General features: G+C 42.7%; 1 protein-coding gene across 6 annotated transcripts in view; it reads right to left on the bottom strand.

Annotated features, from left to right (window-relative positions):
* Window positions 1-19,171, bottom strand: part of arhgap9 (Rho GTPase activating protein 9) — a 101,697-nt gene that overhangs the window by 79,228 nt on the left and 3,298 nt on the right. For all 6 annotated transcript variants that reach the window (XR_012408312.1, XR_012408313.1, XM_073954804.1 and 3 more), the window contains exon 2: window positions 6-443. Coding sequence is in view for 4 of the 6 variants with exons in the window: in XM_073954804.1 (XP_073810905.1) it covers window positions 6-414 (409 nt within the window). In the remaining 2 variants the exon portion in view is untranslated. The remainder of the gene's footprint in view (window positions 1-5; window positions 444-19,171) is intronic.

Raw genomic sequence — 19,171 nt, 5'->3', positions numbered from 1 at the left:
AGTACCTGAGCCGTGTGTGTGCATGCAGGGCATGAGGGATCCGCGTGAGATCATCTGGAAGCGCTCGGAGGCTGATTGGCTGTTGGGCAGTGATGTGCGGAAGCTGCTGACGGGCAGCTCGATCACATACGTCGCTGGCACATATATGGGTTTGACCTTAGCGCCCATGCCAATCCTCCGCGCCTGCCACCAGTCTGCATTAGTCTTCTTCAGCAGCAGGAACCGCTCGCCCTCATGGATGGAGACCAAGCGTCCGTCTGCGCCGCGGTATGAGTAATCATACTGAGCCTCCAGGATCACAGTGCTGGCCAGTCTGGATCCGGATCCCGAAGTGCCCGCAGACGGGATGATGGTTCCTCTGCGCCAGCTGCCCGACAGCATTATTACTCTCAGTGGATGCAGACGGGTGAGCATCGGGCACCAGACCAGAGCAGAGACATGATCTGAAACACAACAGATAACACATTATTACACAGCTGTCTCAGATACTTGATTCTGATTGGTCAGGCATGACAAGTTAGGGATAAAGTACATCCAGACGGTTATTTCCACAGAATAAGCCCTTGACTCTTAAGTCACACAACACTTTTCGCTCCATTGACTTCCATCCATATGCATATACTTCTTGTTATGCAAATGAGCAATTGATGCTTGATTCTGATTGGTGAAGTGGATATTTTATTCTTTAAAGTGCGAAGTTAACCTATATAATCAAATTGAATGTGTTTAATCTGCTTGTAGACTTAGGCCGTACTCACACTAGGTACAGTTGCCTCGAACCGGGCCAAAGCACGCTTGTCCCCCCTCCCGTCTCCCCCGACGGCCCGCGCTCACACCATATCGGGCCTCGGCACGCTTACGTCATCGCTGCTGCGCTGTTCAGTGAGAAGCGCTCTCTATGGCAAGCCTTTTTAGCATTTAAATCTTTGTTCTGACTCCATAAATATATTTAGAGATATCTCTAATTATATTTTGACTAGTCATAATTATAATTCCACTACTCAGAATGACAATTAGAGATATCTGCAATTACAATAGTACGAAATCAGATTGGACATATCTGCAAATATATTATGACTAGTCATATTCCTCCATTGACTTCCATTGAAAAACATTTGCAGATATCTCTAAATGAGTTTTGACTAGTCACAATTGTAATTAGAGATATCTCTAACTGAGTTTTTACTAGTCATAATACATTTAGAGATATCTTTAATTCGTCATATTTAGAGATATTTACAAATATATTTGAAGATATCTCTAATTAATTTACTAATAGTCGAATTACAGTTGTAGATATCTTGAATTGGATTTTTGACTAGTCGAAATTCATTTGGAGATATCTCTAATTACAATTGTGACTAGTCAAAACTTATTTAGAGATATCTGCAAATATTTTTCAATGGAAGTCAATGGAGGAATATGACTAGTCTATCATAATATATTTGCAGATATCTCCAATCTGACTAATCGAATTATAATTATGACAAGTCAAAATATAATTAGAGATATCTCTAAATATATTTATGGATAGTCTGAACAAGGTTTAAATGCTAAAACGGCTTGCCATACGCTCTCACCCAGCAGCACAGTGGAGATTTCTCTTTATATCCTTTCAGTCGTTTGTTATGCAGTGACATGCAGTCAAATATTTCGCCAAACAGTCCTTAGGGATGCGTTGACACGCAGTCAGATATTTCACCGGACAGATCCGCCACTTTTGGCGCTCATAAACAATCATAAAGCCCTCGTGCTGCAGGAATGAGGAGGTCTGCTGAAGATGCAGCTGTGGTGCAGTGAGGGGTTTGCGTCTTTAATAAACTACGGCAGTTTGCGTTCACTGAACAGTAAGAATGATTAATAAATCCATATGAAACAGTCCCTTAAAAGTCACGTCTCGCTTTCAGTTTCGGGCTTTGGCGCGTTTTGCACTCACACACAAGTGTACCGCGCCAAAGCCCAAGTGATCCGCGCTCAGGCACACCTCTTCCAACCAGGCCAGGGCCGGCCAAGTGAACCGTGCTTGAGCCCGATTCAGCTAACTCACACTTCTCAAACGATCCGGGAAAGGGCCTGGGCACGGTACGGATGGCATAGTGTGTGTAGGCCCTTATATACCATTAGAATAATCCAAGTACAATGTAGAGATGGCCTGAGTAAACAAATTAACACAAGAAATGCATGAGATAAGGGGCATGCACTGCAAAAATGCTTTCTTACTTAGAGTTTTTGTCTTGATTCCAGTCCAAAAACCTAAACATTCCTAAATCAAAAAGATTTTTTTAGACAAGCAAAACATATAGTCTTGTTTTAAGAAATAATATGCCAAAATTAAGTCAGTTTTTCCTTAAAAAACAAAAGGTTTTTACAGTGTCTGCTGTAATGTTAATGCTGTTTTGGTGTGTTTATATTGATGAATACAGACGAGTCTTCACTGAGGCCATCTTCCAGCCTCCACCGCGGCGACTGAAGCTCTGCACAAGACTTTTGGCCAGCGACGAAATTAAAATGGTCGTGCCCAACTGAGTCTGGGTCCCTCAAGGTTTTTTTTCTTCACTCCCATCAGGTGAAGTTTTTTTCCCTCTCCGCTGTCGCCACTGCCTCGCATGGTTCAGGATTGGTAGAGCTACGCATCAATGAATTTACTCTTCAGTGTTTGAACTCTCAGTAATGATTAAATCACACTGAACTGAGCTAAACTGAACTGAACTGAACTTAAACACTAAAACCTGAACCACACTGTTCCAGTTACTATGACCATTTATGTGAAGCTGCTTTGACACAATCTACATTGTAAAAGCGCTATACAAATAAAGCTGAATTGAATTGAATTGAATTAAATATGACACAGTACAGTTATGGTCTTATTGCCTCATTATATCGTTATGATAACATAATATATGCCTTCAGTGATTTCCTGATGATAAATACCAAAAAAAAAAAAGCACTACTGGAATAACTCCAGCAGTCGCCATCGTCTGATCTCATATGAAGAACTTACAATGCCATATGATCATACCTGACAACATTGGGATGTGAAAATAAGGGATATGCCCTTGTAAATATGATATGTATGTAAATAAATGGTTAAATGACTTTTTATGCTCATTTAGGATAAAATTAGTTGCTTAAAAAAAAGAAAACCCCACCAAGATCGAGATCTTTAGATATTATTTTTAATAGTTATGTGTATATGTGTTTAAACACGCACCCAACCCAGACTTTTGCTCCGCCTTAAATCATAAGTACAGAATCCGTTTAGGAAACAGCATCTATTTATTACTATGGAGTGCGTCAGCTGACAGTCACGCATCGCTATAGATCGTTTTGAGGATTGCATTTGAAGGGGTGACGGCACCTGTAATGAAAAGGAAACGGAATCCCACCGTTATCCCGCTATCATCCTGTAAAGGTATTTTCCCGTATTTCTCCCATATTTTCAGTCTTTCACTGAAGAGAGGTAAATAAACATTTAAGAGCCGATCCTCCCTATGCGCAATCCATACCGCCGAACCACCAGGGGCCGCCCCTCGCTCTTAAATGTAAGTCTGGTCTGTGCTTTTGCTTTGTTTAGTGATGAAAACACTTTGAAATATAAAAGTGCAGGTGCTGTAGTGCTGTCCCAATTCTAAGGGGTAAACTTTGAATCCCTTCCCCTTCACACTCTGATTTAAGAGCCAAGGGGAAGAGAGGTACAAAAATAGAACTGGGATTGGGCCTTAATCCGACAGGTTTATGAGCAACCCAATATAAAGCCAAGCACTGCTGTATAGGACTAAAGGCTTTATTCTTTGAATAAAAAAACTGTCTGAATGTACTTTACCCAGCTTATTACACAGCCATTTGCCACAAAACAAAACAACTAGACACAAAACTTTTTTCTGAGCCATAAAAGTTGATTTTTTTAAAATTAAATTAAAGTTGAATTCTTTAATTAAACACAAAACTGACAGTCATGAAGACAGCTGATGGAGTATACACTAACCTGTGCATTATTCAGACACTAGATGTGGCCAAAGAGTCAAAAACGTAAAGCTGACAGAAGCTAAACTGGCTGAATGGAGCATAGACTAACCTATGTATTATTTTTTCACAATTGTGCGCCGAACAGACAAAACCATGGCATGACCACGGCCATATCACCCTGCAGCCCAAGAGTGGTCCCTCACTATAGCTGAGCAGGGCTGAGGCTGGTCAGTGTCTGGATGGGAGAGCACATGGGAACACTAGGCTGCTGTTGGCAGTGGTGTTAGTGAGGCCAGCAGGAGGCGCTCAACCTGCAGTCCGTGTGAGTCCTAATGCCCCAGTGTAGTGAAGGGGACACTATACTGTCAGTGAGCGCCGTCTTTCAGATGAGATGTTAAACTGAGCTCCTGACTCTCCGTGCTCATTAATAATCCCATGGCACTTCTGCTAAAGAGTAGGGGTGTAACCCCGGTGCCAAACTCCCTCCATCAGCCCTCACCCGCATGGTTTCCCTATCATCGCCATCCACTGAATTGGCTCTATCACTGTCTCTCCACTCCACCTATAGCTGGTGTGTGGTGAAGCACTGGTGTTGTGGTCCTGTGGCTGCCCGATGTGTGTGTGTGTGTGTGTGTGTGTGTGTGTGAGTATTCATGTCTGTGTGCATGTGCAATTTTCTGGGTGTTTGTGTTAGTATGCATGTCTGTGTGTTTATATGTGCATGTGTGTGTGCATGTGATTGTGCATATTTGTGTGCACGTGTGTGTGTGTGTGAGTATGCATGTTTGTGCATGTGCATTTGTATGTGTGTGTGCCGGTTTTACTGATAATCCTCAGCATGTTCTAATAATCCTCACTATATATACTTATAAAGCAGGATTCTGAACGAGCCTTAATGCAGCACTGGCTCCGAAAGCCTGAGACCACCAGCCAAACACTTATATTCTACATTTCCTGTCATTGTTCTGAAGACCACAGCTTGAATTAATCTTTTTTTCCTTTACATAATACACTGAGATAAATGCAGAGAACAGCTCTTTCTGCTTTATCCGGAACATTATAATCATCATTTCACATGTCAGAGATCAGAAGAGAGTGTAAATCTCACATGCGTTTACTTAAAATCCAGTCTACAGGACTTTATGAGCAATCAAAGAAGTTTTTATTTTAGGTTTAAACGATGTTCTTGGGTCTCATTTTCCTCTGATGCTCCTTGTGTGTGTTTGTGGTCTTTTTACATTTAGATGAGTAATGCGCTTCTGAGTCTCTTTCTGTGTGATTGCATGAGTAAATGTTTTTGTGTGAAATAAGGAGATGAAAAAGCGACGTGCAAAGAACAGGAAACCGCATGCGCTTACAGTCCAACTGACTCGCTGAGGCTCCAGAAACACCAGCCTGAACACACCAGAAAACACCCTAAATCCCTCAGTCCTTCAGCATTTAGCATGCACTGGAGTATTGTGGGGTGGTTTGGTTACCAGGGTGCTTTTAAGGTGATTTTCACTGGTTGCCAGGGTGTACTATGTGGTTGCCAGGGTGTTTTTTTATGTTTTTAAAGTGCTCTAGATTGTTTCCAGGTGGTTGTCAGGCTGTTCTGTGTGGTTGCTAGGCTGCCTTTTAAATCTTATGGTGTTCTGAAAAGTTGCTAGGTGGTTTCCAGGGCATTCCAGATTTTTTAAAGGGGTTGTGACTGGTTGCCAGGGTGTACTAGGTGGTTGCTATGGTACTTTTTATGTTTTTAAAGTGCTCTAGGTGGTTGTCAGGGTATTCTGTGTGGTTGCTAGGCTATTTTTTAAATGTTATGGTGTTCTGAAAAGTTGCTAGGTGGTTTCCAGGGCATTCCAGATTTTTTAAAGGGGCTGTGACTGGTTGCCAGGGTGTTCTAGGTGGTTGCTATGGTGCTTTTTATGTTTTTAAAGTGCTCTAGGTGGTTGTCAGACTGTTCTGTGTGGTTGCTAGGCTGCTTTTTAAATGTTATTGTGTTCTTAAAAGTTGCTAGGTGAATTCCAGGGCATTCCAGATTTTTTAAATGGGTTGTGACTGGTTGCCAGGGGGTTCTAGGTGGTTTCTAGTGTGCTATTTTGTGTTTCCAAGGTGTTCCATGTAGTTACAAGGGGGTTGTCAGGCTTTTCTGTGTGGTTGCTAAGGAGCTCTTTAAATGTTTATGGTGTTCTGAAAAGTTGTGAGGGTATTCCGCATAGTTTCTAAAGTGGTTGTGACTAGTTACCAGGGTGTAAGTAGTAGTTGCTAGGTAGTTGCTATGGTGCTTTCTATATAAGTAGTTGCTAGGGGATTGTCATGCTGTTCTGTGTGGTTGCTAGGCTGCTTTTTAAATTTTATGGGCATTTCGGTTGTTTTTTAAAGCGGTTGTGACTGGTTGTCAGGGTGTTCTAGGTGGTTGTTAGGGTGCTTCTTATATTTTTAAGGTGTTCTACTTAGTTTGTCAGGCTGTTCTGCATTGTTGCTGGGGTGGTATTTTGGTTCCAAGCTATTCTGAATAATTGTTAGGTAGTGTGGTTGTGACTGGATGCCAGGATGTTCTGTGTGATTGCCAGAACTTTTCTACAATATTTCTAAGGTGTCCTGAATAATTGACATTGCGTTTAACGTGATTGAGTGAGGAGATTTTTACAATGTTTTTAGGGAGATTTGAGTGCTTTCTGAGGTGTTGTGGGTCGTTTCTAACATGCTTTTTGTTTCTAAGGTGTTCTCAGTAGTTGCCAAGTGGTTGTCAGGCAGTTCTATGTGGTTGCTATGATACTTTTTTTACATTTTCAGTGTGTTCTGAATAATTGCTAGGTTGTTGCTAAGGAATTCTGGATGGTTGCTAGGGTATTTACATTTCTAAAGTGATTGGTCAAATCAAGCAGATACAGTACTGTATGTTGAAGAGCAGAAACACACACCTTCAGGCCTTCACAGACGCTGTGGAGAGGACAGTGAACACACACACACACACACACATACGCACACACACACACACACACACATATTGTGCCAAAAACAAGTGATTTCCTACAGAGAGGCTCAAATCTGCTGTAAGCTCCATCTGTGCCAAGAGTGAAGGTCACCGATCTCACAGCTGACCTCAGATGAAGAATGAGAGAGACCGTCTGAAAGCATGAACGCACACACACACACACACACACACACACACACATCTACAGTGTCTCATCATTCAAATAACGCCACACCATTTCATCCTGAATTCACTTTGATAGAGCAAAGTCTGAATTATTCCAGGCTGCTTACCAGTGAGCTTTGGATTGTTGCCAGGATATTTCTGGGTGGTTGCTAGGGTCCTTCTTTATGTTTCTTAGGTGTTTTAAGAAATTGCTATGTGGTTGTCGGGTTGTTCTGTGTGGATGCTAGGCTTCATTTAATTTTTTTTATATTAAGGTATTCTGAATAATTGTTAGGTGGGACTTTTCAGTTGTTTTTTTTTTTTTTTGTGGGGTGTTTTTGGTCGCTAGGGTGCTTTTTTTTCATCTAAGTTGCTCCAAGTAGTTGCTAGCTGGTTGCTACAAGGTTTCTAGACAGTTTTCTAAGGTATTCTGAGTGATAGGGTGCTCTTATATTCTTCTAAAGCGTTCTGTCATAAAAAAGTGGTTGTCAGGCTGTTCTGCATGGTTGCTAGGGAGAGTTTTATGTTTTTAATGTGCCTTCAATAGTTGCTAGGTGGTTGTTAGGGCAATTAAGTTTCTAACATTGTTTTGACTGGTTGCTAGGGCATTTAAACAATGTTTATAATCTGTCCTGTATAGTTGATAGGTGGTTGCCAGGGTGTTCTGGATGGTTGTTACGGTATTTCAACCTTGTTTCTAGGCAGTTGTCTTAGGTGTTGTTGCTAGGGTGCTCTTTTACATTTCTAAGGTGTTCTACTTAGTTGTTCGGTGGTTGCCAGGCTGTTATGCGGGGTTGCTAGGCCACTTTTTTAGGTCTGTAAGATGTTCTGAATAGTTCTAGGTTGCTGTCAGAGCATTCTGGATGGTTGCTAGGGTACATAAGTGTCTAATCTGATAGTGACTAGTTGCCAGGGTGTTCTGAGAGCTTGCCAGAGCATTTCTACAATTTTCTAATGTGTCCTGTTTGATAGGTGAATGCCAGGGTGTTCTAGATGGTATGTTATGGTATTTTGACCTTGTTTCTAGGCAGTTTTCTTATGTGTTGTTGCTAGGGTGCTCTTTTACATTTCTAAGGTGTTCTAATTAGTTGTTGGGGGTTGCCAGGCTGTTACATGTGAGTAGTTAGGGCACTTTTTTAGGTTTGTAAGGTGTTCTGAATAGTTGCTAGGATGTTGTCAGGGTTTTCTGGATTGTTGGTATGATATTTCGACCTTGTTTCTAGGATGTTTTCTTGGGTGTTCTCGGTTGTTGCTAGGGTGCTCTCTTACATTTCTAAGATGTTCTAATAAGTTGTTCAGTGGTTGCCAGGCTGTTATGTGTGGTTGCTAGGGCACTTTTTTTTGGTTTTTAAGGTGTTCTGGATAGTTGATAAGTGGTTGTCAGGGTGTTCTGGATGGTTGTTATGGAATTTCGACCTTGTTTCTTGTTAGGGTGCTCTTTTACATTTCTGAGGTGTTCTAATTAGTTGTTTTGTAGTTGTTCTGAATAGTTGCTAGGTGGTTGTCAGAGAATTCTGGATGGTTGCTAGGGTACTTAAGTGTCTATTTTGATAGTAACTAGTTGCCAGGGTGTTTGTCAGAGCATTTCTACAAATTTCTAAGGTGTTCTGCATAGTTGATAAGTGGTTGCCAGGGTGTTCTGGATGGTTGTTAAGGCAGTTTTTACATCCCACCTCTTATGCTAGAGAAACATGACAGAACCCGACACCACAATTCATGTGTATTCAAGAGAGCAGTGTGAACATTCTGTTAAATATCTCTTTTTGTGTTCCTACAGGTTTAATAATGACCCAATTCTCATTTCTGGCAGAACAATTTCTTCAGCTTGTTGTGAAACAAGGATAATCCTTACACTCAGAAAAGTTTGTGTTCACTGGTGGTGTGTGTGTGTTGCATGTGTGATGTGTGTGTGTCTATGTATGTGTTGAGTGTGTGCTGTCGATGTGGCATTGAGCTCCACTTTGCCCTTCACTCTTTCTGCCCTGTTGCCGTGTTGCTCTGGATCTCTGTTACCATGACAAGTGTCAGAATCAGCCAATAGGATTGCGCCTGTACACTTTCGGCACTGCTGATTGGTCAATGGTGGAAGATGATGTTGCTTGATGTGATGCAAAGATTGGGACATTTGTACACTCACTTTCACTGTCTTCATAATTAGAGGGTTTGCTTTGGTCTTTGGCTCAGATGAACTGATCTCCAATCAGCGAGACGTTTATATACCCACACACACACACAAGGGGACATTGTGTCGTTCGGTCACTGTAAAACCGCTCATTACCATGTGTTTGACTGCTGAAAGAATTGATTAACCTCATTTACAAGAACAGTGTATGATTGTGTGTGTGCGTGCATGTGTGTGTGTGTGTTCAAACTGTGCTACTGTCTACTGTGCAGTGTGTACTTTTAGTTGCGTAGACGAGTCCTGCATGAATCAATGGATAACTTACTGAGGCAAACTGATCAGCTGCTCCGTTATCTGTGTGTGAGTGTGTGTGTGCGCGTATGCGTGTGTGTGCGTGCATGTGTGTGTGCGTTTGTGTGTGTGCGTGTATGTGTGTGTCAGAGTGTCTCTTTTGTTTCTGTGTCTGTGCGTGCATGTGTGTGTGTGCACGCATGTGTGCGTGCATGTGTGTGCGTATGTGTCTGTGTTTGTGTATGTGTGTGTCTGAGTGTCTCTGAAAGAGTTTGTTTGTGTGTGTGTGTGTTTGTGTGCGCGCGCGCATTTGTGTGTGTGTGTGTGTGTGCATGCATGTGAGTGTGTGTGTGTGTGTGTGTGTGTGTGCGTGCACTTGTGTGTGTGCGTGTATGTGTGTGTCAGAGTGTCTCTGAAAAAGTTTGTGTGTGTGTGTGGGTGCGTGTGTGTGTGCGCTTGTTTGTGTGTGCGCGAGTTTGTGTTTGTGCGTGCATGTGTGAGTCAAAGTGTCTTTGAAAGAGTTTGTTTGTGTGTGTGTGTGTGTGTGTGTGTGTGTGAGTGTGTCTGTGTGTGTCCATGTTTGCTTGTCTCAGAGTGTATGTGTGCATGTTTTAGTGTGTGTGGCTGAATGTGTGTGTGTGTGTGTATATGAGTGTAAGAAAGAGAAAGAGTGTGTGTAAAGTATGTCTGAGAGGGTTTTTGTGTGCTGTGTTTCTTTGAGAGTGTGTGTGTGTGTCTATTGTATTGGTAAGTGTATTTGTGGATTTGTATGTGTGTCAGAAAGAAAGAGATATAGAAACACTGTGTGTGCACATTTCGAGAAAGAGAGAGAGTGTGTGTGTTGTGTGTGTGTGTGTGTGTATGTGTCTCTCTGTACTGTATATCGCAGCTGATCAGCTAATATAGACTGAGGAATAAGGATGTGCTCCATTATTTACCTCCTAATTTTATCTCTTTCGACCACAAACACTCGACACACACACACACACACACACACACACACACACACACACACACACACACACACACACACACACACACACACACACACGGGTCTCTCTCATAATAATATCAAACTGAAGAACTGCAGCAGAAATCCCAGACTTGACTGATCATCATTACACAACTGTAAACTCTGTATAATGTGTGTTTATATTGATTATTCTGATTTCTCGAGGGATCACGAGAGACCGAAAACTGGAGTAATATTGCTGAAAATCACCTCAATGCTACAGTTATAGGGCGGTGCAGTGGGTAATGCTGGGGCCTCACAGAAAGAAGGTCTTGCTGTGACCTCGGCTGGGTCAGTTGGTGTTTCTGTGTGGAGTTTGCATGTTCTCCCCGTTTTGCCGTGGGTTTCCTCCAGGTGCTCCAGTTTCTCCCACAGTCCAAACGCATGCGCTATAGGGGAATTGGGTGAGCTAAAATTGTCCGTAGCGTATGAGTGTGTGAATGAGAGTGTATGGGTGTTTCCCAGTGATGGATTGCAGCTAGGGTTGGGCGATGTCGAACAATTTGGGATTGTAAGATGTGTAATGTGAAACATCGCGATGGACGATGGCAGCGGTGAATTAATTATTTATGAATAATTCATTAATTCATAACGATTTAATTATTTGTAGTCTGCCATTTCAACTACCTGACCCGCATGGTCTTTGTTTTACCCATAAACAAATCATAAATAAATAAAGTTACACACAAATGACCACCAGTCAATCACTTGTCCCGCAGGCATGAACAGGCAGAGTGATCTGTGTCATTATAATAATGTCAACAAATTTGGTTGGTAAAAAGGTGCAGAACCAACAGCAAACCAACCAACAGTATCTGAGGTTTACACAACAACTGGTTTAGGTACAAGCGTGAAAGATTGAAGCAGTGTACTGACTAGTGATGGGTATCGTTAAGGTTTTAACGGTATTACTACTTTTATCGATACCACTTATCGGTTTATACTTTAACGGTTCTCTTAACACTACTTTTTGTAGTATTTTTTTATTTTAAAAAAAGTAATTAAACAAAATTAACTTTATTTTATTATTAAGTTTTTATTGTAAAATAAAACAAAACCAATAGTTGTAAAACAAATATTTTTCTTCCCTGTAAAACTTTAAATGTACATTTTTTTTCCCAGCCCGTCACACAAACCCCGCCCCAGAACGTCCCCTGAATCAAACTTTACACAACCGGCCCACTTCAGCGGGAATCAGGCAGATAAAGCACACCGCATCATCACGAAATTATTAAAATAATGACAACTGAAACAAACAAATGACACGTTACTGTACAGTACAGGCCTGTGTATTTTATTCATCATATTCATTTACTCGCCGACTCACTGTTGGCATCAAACATAGAGTGGTCTTGCCAGCGCAGGGAGCGCACAAGGCCAGCGCGTCTATAGAGGCAACCTATTGCCTAAATCCCTGACACTACCCTCACCTCTCGCGCCCTCAGTTATATCCGCTCCTAGGGTGGCGTCAGCGACACTACCCTTACCACCCGCGCCCTCAGTTATATGCTCGTCCAGGATGGCAGAATAGACAGAGCGACGTCCACGACACTACCCTCACCTCTCGCCCCCTCAGTTATATCCTCGTCTAGGACGGCAGAATAGAGAGGTCGGCATCCACGACACTACCCTCACCACCCGCGCCCTCAGTTATATCCTCGTCTAGGACGGCAGAATAGAGAGGTCGGCATCCACGACACTACCCTCACCACCCGCGCCCTCAGTTATATCCTCGTCTAGGACGGCAGAATAGAGAGGGTGGTGTCCACGACACTACTCTCACCACCCGCGCCCTCAGTTATATCCTCGTCTAGGACGGCAGAATAGAGAGGGTGGTGTCCACGACACTACCCTCACCACCCGCGCCCTCAGTTATATCCTCGTCTAGGACGGCAGAATAGAGAGGTCGGCATCCACGACACTACCCTCACCACCCGCGCCCTCAGTTATATGCTCGTCCAGGATGGCAGAATAGCGAGGGCGGCGTCCACGACACTACTCTCACCACCCGCGCCCTCAGTTATATCCTCGTCTAGGACGGCAGAATAGAGAGGGTGGTGTCCACGACACTACCCTCACCACCCGCGCCCTCAGTTATATCCTCGTCTAGGACGGCAGAATAGAGAGGTCGGCATCCACGACACTACCCTCACCACCCGCACCCTCAGTTATATCCGCTTCTAGGACAGCAGAATAGCGAGGGCGGCGTCCACGACACTACCCTCACCACCCGCGCCCTCAGTTATATCCGCTTCTAGGACAGCAGAATAGCGAGGGCGGCGTCCACGACACTACTCTCACCGCCCGCGCCCTCAGTTATATCCGCGTCTAAGACGGCAGAATAGAGAGGGCGGTGTCCACGACACTACCCTCACCACCCGCGCCCTCAGTTTTATCCGCGTCTAGGACGGCAGAATAGAGAGGGCGGCGTCCACGACAGTACCCTCACCACCCGCGCCCTCAGTTTTATCCGCGTCTAGGACGGCAGAATAGAGAGGGCGGCGTCCACGACACTACCCTCACCACCCACGCTCTCAGTTTTATTCGCGTCTAGGAAGGCAGAATAGAGAGGGCGGCGTCCACGACACTACCCTCACCGCCCGCGCCCTCAGTTATATCCGCGTCTAGGATGGCAGAATAGAGAGGACGGCGTCCACGACCCTACCCTCACCACCCGCGCCCTCAGTTATATCCGCATCTAGGATGGCAGAATAGAGAGGACGGCGTCCACGACACTACCCTCACCACCCGCGCCCCCAGTTATATCCGCATCTAGGATGGCAGAATAGAGAGGGCGGTGTCGTCGACACTACTCTCACCGCCCGCGCCCTCAGTTATATCCGCGTCTAGGACGGCAGAATAGAGAGGGCGGCGTCCGCGACACTACCCTCACCACCCACGCCCTCAGTTATATCCGCGTCTAGGGCAGCAGAATAGAGAGGGCGGCGTCCGCGACACAACCCTCACCACCCGCACCCTCAGTTATATCCGCGTCTAGGGCGGCAGAATAGAGAGGGCGATTTTCACTTTAGGGTTGAGGGCGGCGTGACCGTCCTTTGCCTGGAGCGGCAGTTCAGCTTGCTCCGGCCCTGGGAGCGCACCATCCATAATATAAAACCGCAGAAATTCTCTGGTAATAACTAGAAAATGTATTTTATAACATCCTCATTTAGATAGACACTGTCAAACATTCAGCCCAAATGCTCCAGAGAGACCTGAAACATACATTTTTCCTTGTAGGCTTTATGACACTTAATAGGTGATTCCCCTTTATTTAAGAATGTTGCATATTATTCTGTGATCTTAAAGGGCCATGACACCCCCCTCTTTCGGTTAAAGTCTACTGATTGATTAATCAACTGCATGATTAATGGGCGTGGAGCTCCGCGAGCATCGGGCAGGAGTGGGCGTGGCCAGCAGGGGAGAAGGGGAGCGAATAACTGCTGTTGTCAGTTAGCTCACAAAATGAGACACAAAGAGAAGACGCATGAGTTTATAGTTTACAAAGTTAAAATGCAAAGAAATGAACAGTGATTTAATGCCCTGCTACATTTGTTATTTGTAATTTCATATACAGACAACCACAATTTATATCATTATAAAGATAAGTGTTCATGTAAACACTATGAGGACTTCTCCCTTAATCCCCGTATCCAGCAGACTCAGTGCAGCAGGTCTCCTGACCAGTCTATTTTAACCATTAACCCTGCTGGTAATCTGGAGGATTTAGGCAAACACAGCAGCACAGTGATGTGTCTGAATGTGAACGAACTCCCGATAAAAGACAGCGTCCACCATTCTCTAATTCTCGTGCTGCTCTCCCGACAAAAATGCTAGTAGCACACACACACACAGCTTTGCTGTATGATCGGCCCTGACAAGATCGCGGGGGAAAACATACAACAAACCTCGTGGATGATGGAAACAAACGCATATGAGCCTTCATGAACGGCTAAATACTGTCAGTCTGTGTCTCACAGCTCAGGCTTGACACTGGCAGGTCTCATGAATAATTAAGCAGCCGGCTCTTCTCATAGGATAAGAAAACTAATGAGAAACTAAGAATAATAATGAGAAACTGACGCGTCATCATTGCACTTGCAGTTCTGCACTACGTCGCTGATTTTGATCCCGCCCCAAAAATCATTTTAAACCCGTAAGCTGAAATGAGCTGACAAAAGCTCAAAATTATCCAGTTTTCCCCACAATTACAGCTGACAGGTGCTAACATTGTCTTAACTGATGATCAACACACTGTTAATATAAAAAAAAAAAGTTCTCCGGGGTGTCCTGAACCTTTAAGTAAAGTGTTAAATGTTTCAGCACATAAGAGCAAGTAAAAAAATATAGCCTATATTTCGTTGCGCTCAGCAGCTATTCTCTATTAATTTTTAATTCTATTTTGTATTAAAAATTTCATTTTAAACTTTTACGACGTCATGTAAAAACAAACACTTGTTTGAGGACACAGAACACATCTCGTGTTTGCCGTTTTCCCTGATGCGTTTATAAAGCAGCGCTGCACAGGACAGAAAAAATGTAGCCTAGTTTCTGCTTTCACTCACCCAAAAAATGCTCTTTTTGCACGAATTGATTAATATCATCGTATCCAAATACTTAATAAATAATATTTTAAAACCTTCTCCGGTGTTTATTGTACTTAGAAAATATCTCAAATCTTTTTTTCAGAGAGGCTTTTGAAAAATGGAAGTTTAAACTGTTTAAAATGGTTTGATTTATGTATTGTATATACATTGGTTTAGTTTTTGTTTAATTTATATTGGTTCATTTATTTAATGTGATTTTATTATATCCAATATAATAACGCAGCATCAACAGAGCTGTGAAGGGTGCGCTCTTTTGCTCAGTCTCACACACACACATACAGGCATCTAAACGCGCACAAACACACATTTTAAACTTGACATAAACTCCTGAAAACCTTTACTGTCTGCTGTGCCTTTAATATGGTGTAAAGATTTATATGCGTTATTGAAACATCAAGGAGGACGCAGCAAAGAAAAGTCACTTATAAATTAAAACTTTATTATTTTATTATTTTATGCAACAGCCTTACATTTAAAAGGGAAACATAAGGGCGATCATATGCAAAAAGACCCCCGGCTATAAGGCTAGATGTTTTCTTTCCCTTATTTATTTATTGTTTGGCACATGTACTCGTGTGCGATCGGAAAACTAGTGTCCGCCTCTCCTTTCCCTTCACCCCCAAACCCCAGCTGGCCCTCTTTGGCCCAAGGTATTCGGCGGGCCGAAAAAGGCCGGCTGCTGGCCCTGAGAAAGCCCCGCTTTGGCTCGATTAGGCCCCGGAAGTGACAGTGGAAACGTGACTGGCCTTGGCCCGCCCTGGCTCGCTTGCTTAAGGCGCGATAGTGGAAAGTTATAGTGGATAATAGTGGAAATTTTTGTCTTGTAGGCCCCCTACCTGGCCGCACCCCTGTAGTTGAATAAAAAATAAGAGTAATATTATATTTTTAAATAAATTTAATCCATAATGTATTGTATTGTATACATGAATTTCTAGTCTACAAAGATCTAAAGTATTTTAAAGCATTTAACACACACTTTGAAAAAAAAAATACTAATACAGCTAGTGGAAATTAATACATTTTAATATACTTGTTCAAGTACACTAAAGCAGTACTAAAAATGTATATTTAAGGGTATTTTAATGTATAACTTCTATAAACTTATAATGCACATGATTTGGATAACACCTCTCCAATCCAGTTCTATGAATCCAAGTCCTCCATAATATACGCACTTATTCCTACTTGTCTTCCTCATGATCAAGAGTAGGCAAAATCTGATATGTAGTGGGGGGAAAAAAGAAGAACGTGTTCATCAGACGCTGGATTCGAACCGGATTCATGATTGATCGCGTCAAAACATGTTGCCATGTGCGTTATGAGCTACTGTCCGCCACTCACGCTACTGTTTGCCGCTCTCTTTAGTTAAGTTGTCTCTGCCAATCAAACGGTGATGGGCGGGAATCACACAACTAGCTTATTCCAACGAGGTGTGCCTTTTGCACTTAGCCTAAATAAACACCCCAACATCCAGTGTGTGTTTTTGTGTCTGAGTGTGTGCATTTATGTATAAGAGTGTGTGTCTGTTGGCGAGAGAGAGAGAGTGTGCATTTATGTGTGTGTCTTGGTACATGTCTGAGTGTGTGTGTGTGTGTGTACATGTGTAATTTGAGTAACGTGTTTGTGTGAGCAATTGTGTGTGTGTGTGTGTGTGTGTGTGCATGCAATTTGTGTATTATTTGTGTGTGCATGTGTAATGTGTGTGTGTGTGTGTGTGTGTGTGTGTGTGTGTGTGTGTGTGTGTGTGTGTACACGTGTAATTTGAGTAACGTGTTTGTGTGAGCAATTGTGTGTGTGTCTGTGTGTGTGTGTCTGTGTGTGTGTGTGTGTGCGCATGCAATTTGTGTATTATTTGTGTGTGCATGTGTGAGTGTGTAATGTGTGTGTGTTTGTGTGTGTGTGTGTGTGTGTGTGTGTGTGTGTGTGTGTGTGTGTGTGTGTGTGTGTGTGTGTCTGAGTGTGTGCATTTATGTGTAAGAGTGTGTGTCTGTGGGCGAGAGAGAGAGTGTGCATTTATGTGTGTCTTGGTGCATGTCTGAGTGTGTGTGTGTGTGTGTGTGTGTGTGTGTGTGTGTGTGTGTGTGTGTGTGTGTGTGTGTGTGTGTGTGTGTACATGTGTAATTTGAGTAACGTGTTTGTGTGAGCAATTGTGTGTGTGTGTGTGTGTGTGTGTGTGTGTGTGTGTGTGTGTGTGTGTGTGTGTGTGTGTGTGTGTGTGCGCGTGTGTGTGCATGCAATTTGTGTATTATTTGTGTGTGCATGTGTGAGTGTGTAATGTGTGTGTGTGTGTGTGTGTGTGTACATGTGTAATTTGAGTAACGTGTTTGTGTGAGCAATTGTGTGTGTGTGTGTGTGTGTGTGTGTGTGTGTGTGTGTCTGTGTGTATGCGCATGCAATTTGTGTATTATTTGTGTGTGCATGTGTGTGTGTGTGTACATGTGTAATTTGAGTAACGTGTTTGTGTGAGTAATTGTGTGTGTGTGTGTGTGTGTGGTTGAGAGAGAGAGGGAGAGAGAGAGTGTGCATGTGTGTAATGTCTGTCTGAGAGTGTGTAAGAAAGAATATGTGTGTATATATATCTGAGGAGAGAGACAGAGTTCAGTGTGTGTGTGTGTGTGTGTGTGTGTGTACTGCAGTATGAGCCCCATGGCTGTGAGATGTTTCCATTACAGTGTTTTGAACAGAAGCGTCACATTCACGTGTCTGTCCTGATCGACCCGCAGCGACACACACACACACTCTCGCTCTCTTTTACTCTCTCGCTTACACACACACACACTGAACTGCACAATCAAAGATACAGAAACACACACACATGAAGATGCTCTGCTTAAATCATGCTGGTAGAATAATAAATAAAATAATGCAAGATTAAATTAAAGGATCAACACATCCACTGTATCTGCATGTAATAATTATTAAATTATTCAAAGATGATTCCTTTGATTTACCCTATTTTTTACGTTAAGTGGTTATAAACAATTTATTTGGGCTGAATTAAAAAAAAACAAATTAAGTTGAACATTATTAAACTTAATTTGTTTGTTTAAACTCAATACAAATGAATAGTTTGCAACAGTTCTGCATGCAACACTTTTTCAGTGCAGATTGATTTCTTTATGAATAATTCAATTCAAAGTATTCCACTAAAGGGCAGTGAACATTAGAGAAAGAAGGCAAGAAATCTGAACTGCAGCTTCGAGTTTAGTAGGCTGCACTATTTCACAGCATTTTCCACTTCCTGTTTATGCAGGAACTCTAGAAACGGCATTACATGTGTGATTCAACCTTCAAAAATAAAGACAGCAGAAAGATCTCGAGCTCAGTCTGTGTGTGTGAAACAATAGCCAAAAATCACAGAGCATGACTGTTAACGTCAACACAGAAGTCAAGTTAGAGTGCAGAAAGCTTAATAAACACAGATAAGACACGACACGCTCTGATCTGGCTGATGTCGTCACGCCAGCCGGATGGAGAAAAGCAGGCGTTCTGCACTTCTGATAAAGCCACAGTCAATCTGAAACTGACAACCCAGAAAACACTGCAGAAATAATCTGCTTCATTCATGGGATTTTCAGCCCGGCGCATCAGATGCAGCAGCATTATCAACAGCAAAGCGCATTTGCTTTGTTCTCCAGTCCTGCAAACCATTGTTATGCAATTCTGCCTTTCTCTTGATCTGTTATAAATCAACACACTGAGATCAGCCTGATGATGGAAACAATCTCACAAATCACACGCATCTCTCAACGAGATTACACGCCAAACAAATGCTGGCTTGTTTTTAACCCAACGTTAAGTCAAATATGGACAAACACAGCATTGGGTTAATGTTTTATTTAGTGTAAGTGACTCTTTTTAACCCAATGGGTGGGTTTGTTCATATTTGACCCAGCGTTGGGTTAAAGCAACCCAGCATTATTTTAGTTAGAAGCTCTGCTTTTCAAAACTAGCTGTGCTCAAATGCAGCCAAATACTAAAAACGATGGGTTGTTTTTAACCCAATGTTAAGTCAAATATGGACAAACAGTGTAATTCATTTTAGATAG

The sequence above is a fragment of the Danio rerio genome, chromosome 6 (genome assembly GCF_049306965.1).
Source record: "Danio rerio strain Tuebingen ecotype United States chromosome 6, GRCz12tu, whole genome shotgun sequence".
NCBI classification, from domain to species: Eukaryota; Metazoa; Chordata; class Actinopteri; order Cypriniformes; family Danionidae; genus Danio; species Danio rerio.
The sequence above is the reverse complement of the archived record's forward strand: the minus strand, read 5'-3'. Positions and strand labels throughout refer to the sequence as shown.